Genomic DNA, 7,814 nt, shown 5'->3' with positions numbered 1-7,814 from the left:
CGAGAATTACTGCATGAAGGAAGGGGTTGGTGTCTCTTGAAATTGCCACGTTTAGAGGTGTATGTGCCACATACTTGCTATCTTTTGACACGTGTACAGTTCCCACGTCAATTTTTGGCACTAGTACCACAACTAAAAACGGACACCATTTTGCAACAAGATTGCACTTCTGCTTCTTCTATCCCGTTAGATCTATATAATGTTATTTTTAATCCTATTCAAAAAAAAAATCTCTTAATATTAAAATGCTTACAGTAATTTTTACAAACATATGTTTATCGAATCTTATTATCTTAAATTAAATTTATACTATCTTGACGTGAATTAATTTTTTTTACTTTTAAGCAACTACATAATTTTAACCTACATCACTGACTTTTATTTAGAAAATACTCACTAAAATTTTCTTCTACTCCAACAAGTCCAACGAATAGTTTTGTGATCTCGAGGTTTTAATTTCTGTACAATGTTCAACTTTTACATAAAATTGCTCAAGTCATATTCTACATTTAAAAAAAAAAGAAAAAATGGAACAGAATGTAAGTGGTGAAAATTGTCTTAGGTACTATAGACAATATTTCAGAAACTAAATACCAAATCGACGCATAGTACTAATATTCAACACTATAATTAGGCCCCCTACCAATGACATTTGTTCAGGAGAGATTTAGGGGGTTGGCCAGAACTATGACAGTCCAACGGGATGGGACGAGATAAAATTAACGGGACGGGATGGAACGATATTTAGTCGGGACGGTGGCAGGACGGGACGAAACGGTAGGCCCATCCCGTCCCGCTAACAAACGGGATGGGACAGGACGGGACGGGACGGGACGGGTTTGCGGGCCTTAAGTGCCGTTTTTAAAAAAATAATTATTTAAGCATTGAGTTTGGCAACGGCTATTCTTTTGACAATGACTAAGTTTTTAAAGTTTGCAACGGCTAGTTTTTTGACTTATTTAATAAACTTAAAAATTAAACGAAAATTAGAAAACTAAGTAAAGAATTATAAAATATTAAAACAAAAGACTTGTAATGAAATATTCTAGTAATTATAAATTTATAATAGAGTTATAATTTATTTAATATAATTTCAAGCCATTAAGTAACTAAGTAAGAGTGTAAGACAATTCATAAAAAAAATTCAACGCGTAGAGCCTTTTATTTTATTAATAGAACTTTCAAATCTCACATACAAATATAATTCTTTTGAAAAGCACCTAATCTACGCAACCACCTTCTAGGAAGGGTTCTGTTTGAACTAGGCCTCTTAGTAGCCAATTACAAATTATCATACTAATATTTGTAAGCTCATATATAACTTCGTTATAACTTATGTATAATTTCTCTCTGACACTATTCTGGAATTGGCAATGTTGATTGATGTTCCATGAGTTTCATGCCGTCATCGCTCCCAGTGCTAAGTATCTCATTGTATTCTTCTTCTTCCCAAGTGGTTAATTTTTCAAAATCAAGATTTCTTCTTTCTGAATTAATCCAATCTCTGAATAATACGGAAATCTCTAGGTTGTCCTCCGCTAATGAATGTCTATGATCTCCGATTTGAAATCTTGCCGCGCTAAAAGCACTCTCTGATGCTACTGATGATGCTTGAATAGCAAGGATATCTCAGGCCATTATTGAAAATGTTGGAATAGCAAGGATTTTCATACAAGTGATGTTTTGGGACGTTCACCCTTAGGCTTACTCCTTACAGGAGATACAGGGGGTAAAGCTCCAGACCGAGATTCAGTCTGAGTTGGAGCTTGTGTTGCGGGACTAGTGGGTGTTTCATCTAAATCTTCTTCCTCATTTTCTTCATCCTCATTCTCTTCGTCCTCAATAAAAATATCATTGCCAAATTGTCTTTGTAAAGTTTCATGATCTAGTTGTTCTCCGAAATTAATATTATAACATGCGGGGAGTTGAAAAAATAAAGTTTCATCAACATGAGTCATTTCATCTATATGTTTTCTAATTCTAGGAGACGGGTTAGGATTAGGACTAGGATTAGGATTACAACTACTTTCACCTTTACTACTTTTTTTTACTAGTTTTTTTAAAGCTAAATACATTTGTAGGTGCCATAATTTAAATATGAAATTAAATTAAAAAAGTTAACACAAAAATTAAACACACAAATGAAATACGAAAATAGAACACGTAAAGTAAACACAAAAATTAAGCACTAAAATGATACGCAAAAATTATATATTAAAATTAGAAAATGGAACGAGTGCACCGTGATTAAAAATTATATATTAAGAAATTGTCCAAAATATTGCTCCAAATACTTGACGAATTAATTTGAAACTTGAAAGTTGCTCTAAAAATTTGCACAAATACTTGAAACTTATCACTTGATAGTGAGAAAATTGAGAGAATAATATAGATAGAATGCAAGAGATTTGAGAGGGAATGATTGATTTTTGTGGGAAAAAATGAAGAAGGATGGGGTATTTATAGTAAAAAAAAATAGGGCCAAAATATAATTTAATAAACTTAGGGGTTATATTAAAAGTTTGGGGGAGGTAGGGGTGTTTTTTTTTTTTTTGAGGGGAGGGAGGGTGGAGGCCAATTATAGACGTTTTTGGCCATTGGGAATAACTATTTTTGCAATTGGAGCACAGGACGGGACGAAATAGGACGGAACAAACGGGACGAAATGGCCATCCCGTGTCCCATTTAACATGGGCCCATCCCGTTTAGAATTAAGTGGGACGGGACGCGGGACGGGACGGGACGGCCCGTCCCGTTGGACAGCCTTAGCCAGAACTACTGTGAAATTTTATATACATCGTGTTCGAGAAGGCTGCATTTTGAAATTTACATCAAAATTAACAAATAACACTTGCAGAAAAATTAAAAGGTACACTGCAGCTATCCCAGTTGAAATCTACAAAAATCTTGTAAGATACAAATCAAAGCAACAGAAACTCTTCATTTCCATAGTTCTTCCATAGGAATCCCACGGTCTTGAGCAACTTCACTAAATTGCCTCATTTGTTGAACAGCTACAACAGTGGCTCTTGCATTGTTGAGGGCATTGTTACTCCCAAATTGCTTACCCAAGGCATTCTCAACGCCAGCCATTTCGAGAACAATCCGCACAACACCACCAGCAATAACTCCAGTACCAGGGGCTACTGGTCTAAGCATCACCCTTGCTGCTCCAAAGTCTCCCTCAGATCTGCAATTAAGTTGGTCAGCAATGTTATCCCTATGTTATTAACAATAACAAGATGATTCTTTCTCTTTTTGGATAATGGTGGTATCCAAGCCAACTTGCTTGCATCTCGACGGATACATGTTACCTCCAATTAGTACATGCATTGGGTAACTGTACCACGAAAATTTATGCAAATAGAAAGAAATCATCTAGCGTTTTTTTCTCTTTGTCTCTGTTGGAATTTGAATCTTATTCTTCCATGGTTTCCCCCACTTCTTTGACTACTAAATCACACTCGGATTCCCATCGCGAGATAATTCTTTCACGAAATGAGGTGCATAATTCTATTAACGTTTTCGGAACTACATACATGTCAAGGCAAATACTACCATAAGATATTCCTCAAGGCAAGATGTGGTGGAACCTTTAGACAAATCAGTTTTTTCTCATTAGGATGACAATCAATTAAAGAGGAACAGAAAATAAAAGACTTAATTATCTATCGTATTCAATCCTCTCAAGGCCTACCATTTCATTCCTCCAGATTTAGCGACAGATGTGCTGGGATAATCACGACAAGAAATCACAGCTCTACAGTCAGTACACATCCTAACATATATAGCCAGTCTTCAAAAGTATTAAACATAGCAGTACTGCTAACTGCTAAGTCATTAACATGTTTCTTAATAAAAGTGAGGACAGATCAGATTAATCTCTTTCAGATGCATAGGCTAGAATCACTGATGACCAATTTATATACTTATCAGACTGATCGACGAGCTAGCTAAAATCTAGAGAATCTCACACATTTTAGACACATGAAATATTGGGGTACATGTAGATTTCTTGTTATCTATTAAATCAACGAAAAGAAATAGACACAAAAACACAAATTTGTGCATATCTCAATTTGACATATATAGTCAACAAAATAAGAGGTTCCTTATGACAAAAATAAACTAGATTATGTTCAGATGCTTAAGTAGAACATATTTAGTATGTCATTCTACAAGCCACGATGTTGCCCGGTGAAAATCACGAGAGACCAGGGTTCAAAATGCTAGATACCAATTTTAGTTGTGCCCCTTGACGTTAAACATAACCAATAACTGGAATTATGCCTACGTTGAATTACTTTAGGAGCTTAATAGGATCACTCGTAATCAAATATCAGATCATCATGTCCTGTGTACCATAATTGTATTACATCCGCACGCTTTACCTTTCGTGCTAAAATTCTCGGTAATCAAGTATATCCATGACAAGCACCACCTACTACTGATCTAGAAAATCCTTCATAATTCCAGTAATTGGTTATGTGTAAGGTCAAGGGGCACAAGTAAAATTGGTGACTTTATCTTAGTAAAAGCCTGTGACCATGTCAAGTTATGATTACACAGGTTTATGGCGCAATGACCAACAACAACAACAACAAAAAACCCAGTATAATTTCACATGTGGGGTCTAGGGAGGGTAGTGTGTATGCAGACCTTACCCCTACCTGGAAAGGTAGAGAGGCTGTTTCCGATAGACCCTTGGCTCAAGAAAAGGTGGCAAGTAATATAAGGGAAGAAGAAGAAGAAGAAGAAAGAGGGGGAAGAAAGAAAGGGGGGAGAAAGAAAGAGGGGGAAGAGGGAGACAAAAGACAATAAGAAAAAGGGGGGGGAAAAGTAGCATCAAATAGTAACAATCAGGGAGCAACAATTTCCAGTACAAGAGGAGAAAAAGTAGCATCAAATAGTAACAGTTAGGAAGTAACAATTTCCAGTAGCAGTTTTAAAAAAACAACAGTGTGACGTGGTAGCTAAGTACCAGATACACTAACAATCTAAAAGAAAGTATCTCTCAACCAACAACAAGGATACTACTAGTACTACTGGTAAACCTAGGAGGAAGTCACAACTACCTATCAACTCACCACCTTAATCCTCGACCTCCACACCTTCTTATCGCTAGTCATGTCCTCGGTTAGGTGAAGCACTGACATGTCCTGCCTAATCACCTCTTCCCAATATTTCTTTGGCCTACCCCTACCTTTCCTTAAGCCCGCCATGTTCAACCTCTCACATCTCCTGACCGGGGCATCTATGTCTCTCCTCCTCACATGCCCAAACCATTGCAGCGTCGATTCCCGCAACTTGTCTTTCACGGATACCATTCTCACTCTGTCCCTAATAGCTTCATTCTTAATCTTATCTTTCCCACCTTGTCCCTAATAACTTCATTCCTAATCTTGTCTTTCCTGGTATGTCCACACATCCATCTCAACATCCTCATTTCAGCTCCATACAACATAGCCGGTCTAACCACCACCTTGTAGAATTTGCCCTTAAGTCTAGGCGGCACATTCTTGTCGCATAAAACCCCCGAAGCTAGCCTCCATCTCATCCAACCCGCTCCAATGCGGTGAGTAACATCCTCGTCAATCTTCCAGTCGCCTTGGATTATAGACCCAAGATACTTAAAACTATCTCTTTTGGGAATGACTTGAGTATCAATCTTTACTTCCAATTCTTCTTCATACCTCTCGTCGCTGAACTTGCACTCTAAGTATTCAGTTTTTGACCTACTCAACCTAAAACCTTTGGACTCCAGCGTCTGTCGCCACACTTCTAACCTAGCATTAACACCCCCTCGTGTCTCGTCAATCAGTGTTGTCAAAGGCGCGCTTAAACCCTAAAGCGAGGCTCAAAACATGTTGAGCGCTTTGCTTCGCTTTACGGGTGCTTCAGTGTCGCATCAAGGCTCTAAGGCATACTTTTCCTTGCCAATGAATGTAATCCTGAAAAGGCAACACTAAATAATTGATATTTTACTTTATCATAATTTTCTTGTTATTTCTTATTCATACTTATAATTATTAGTCTTAAACTACATATACATATTTTTACTTTTTCTCCAGTTGCGCATTTTTTCATTAAAGCCCACGCTTTATTTGTGCTTTGCGCTTAAAGCTCCAATGGGCCTTAGAGCTTTTTTGCGCTTTACGCCTTTGATAACACTATCGTCAATCAGTACTATGTCATCAGCAAATAACATACACCATAGCACCCTCCCTTGTATGTGTCGCGTCAGCACATCCAACGCTAAGGCAAACAAAAACGGGCTAAGGGCAGATCCCTGATGCAACCCCATCTCCATAGCGCAATGACCAATCTATGCAAAAATCATTTCTCATATATTACTGCAGATCCAGTACCGAGAAATCTGTTGCCTCCAGCTATGAAACTCAATATAATGTCCCCTCCCTACTCCCTCTACCCCTCTATCCTTCTCCACCTAAATACCAGACATGGTTCACTTTTGCATTACAAATACCAGACTTGATTACCAGCACAATTCGGATTCGTCCTGCACTATACTACCTAAGCCCTGAGGCTGGAAGCAGAACTATTAGCAACAATTTGACCCTCAGAAGGAACTCAAATGGCAAGGGAAGCAGATAAGAAGCTGATACGCCACACCCCCAACCTTATAAGGGTGAGAAGTTGCTTATATTCTATCATAGCAAAGTAGGACTTCAGTAGCTCTCTGCCCTTCTTGAATTGCAGAAATGCATAAAATAGACCTCAAATATTTTTTTAAAGACAGTGGGACTTAGGTATGCAATTCCTGCACCGCAACTAATTCATTGGCACCCGCTACAGCCCATAAACACAAGTTCCAGTAATTATGCCTACGAAGGCTAGAGAAGATGGGCTCACGCTGAGTGTTATAAATGGTATGCAAACATGAGATCTCTATGTTATTAGTCTATGTCTCAACCATCCACTCATCATCTTGGAGAACCCAAACGTCATGATTTTATCCATAGGAAGTTTCGGAGAACCCAGTCCCACTATTGCTTCAAAAATAACCATTAACCATCTCAACTAATATCCTCAAGGTGCCAGAACTAAAACACATTTTGTTTAGGTTAACAATTAAGTATTACTTAGGGGAAGAAAAAAAGGACAATCAAAATCGAACTCATTCCTATTGTATAAAACCCTCCTGCCAATACCACTAGACTATAAGATTTGGTGGTAAAATGCATTGAATAGACACTTGTGGAATTTCTGTTTCTACAGTAATAACTCGAAGCTACAAACCCAAAAATTGCACCATCTAGCTCAATTTAGGATTGGAATTCCAAGCCTCCAAACTAGCTGAAAACTACAGAAGATTCTATATTTATGTCAAAACCCAACATTTACTAGCGAAAGAACATACATATTTAAAAGTTAGCAAAATTTACCTGTGGGGGAAAGTCAAGTACTTAGTCATAGGGACAGTAATGATATTCCTCCTAGCATTAACAGCGGACTTTTGGACAGCAGCAATCACCTCTTTAGCCTTACCAACTCCAACACCCACTTGCCCTTTCTTATCACCCACAACCACAATTGCTCTAAAATGCAATTGCTTCCCACCTTTAACAACCTTAGTAACTCTCCTCACTTGCACCACTCTATCATCAAACCCATCTTTGGCCTTCTCTTTCTTAGTTTTCCCAAACCCAGTTGTCTTTTTCACCTTAGAGTCCATTGTATAAATATCATTCCCAAGGAAAGTCTCTCCACTGTAAGCTGGCCCATACAACTCTTCATAAGCTTTTGCAATGTCGTCTTCAGATTCTAAGGGGCCATCGTCGAAAAAGGGTGGT

The 7,814-nt window shown here is 37.9% G+C and overlaps 1 protein-coding gene across 1 annotated transcript; it reads right to left on the bottom strand.

The window, feature by feature from the left end:
• Nucleotides 1-2,802: 2,802 nt before the first annotated feature.
• LOC107827568 (small ribosomal subunit protein uS5c-like) lies at nt 2,803-7,814 on the bottom strand. The gene is made up of 2 exons (XM_075234915.1): nt 7,407-7,814; nt 2,803-3,190 (listed from the first exon to the last, which is right to left on the bottom strand). The coding sequence occupies exons 1-2, from the start codon at nt 7,694-7,696 to the stop codon at nt 2,941-2,943; spliced, it is 540 nt and encodes a 179-aa protein (XP_075091016.1). The 5' UTR covers nt 7,697-7,814; the 3' UTR covers nt 2,803-2,940.

The sequence above is a fragment of the Nicotiana tabacum genome, chromosome 17 (assembly GCF_000715075.1).
Source record: "Nicotiana tabacum cultivar K326 chromosome 17, ASM71507v2, whole genome shotgun sequence".
Taxonomy (NCBI): domain Eukaryota; kingdom Viridiplantae; phylum Streptophyta; class Magnoliopsida; order Solanales; family Solanaceae; genus Nicotiana; species Nicotiana tabacum.
This window is presented reverse-complemented; position numbering and strand designations above follow the sequence as displayed.

Coding starts and splice junctions, on each gene's coding strand:
- LOC107827568 (XM_075234915.1), bottom strand. CDS start 7,696: ATGGACTCTAAGGTGAAAAAGACAACTGGGTTTGGGAAAACTAAGAAA. Junction 3,191..7,406: donor TACTTGACTTTCCCCCACAG/GTAAATTTTGCT, acceptor ACTTAATTGCAG/ATCTGAGGGAGACTTTGGAG.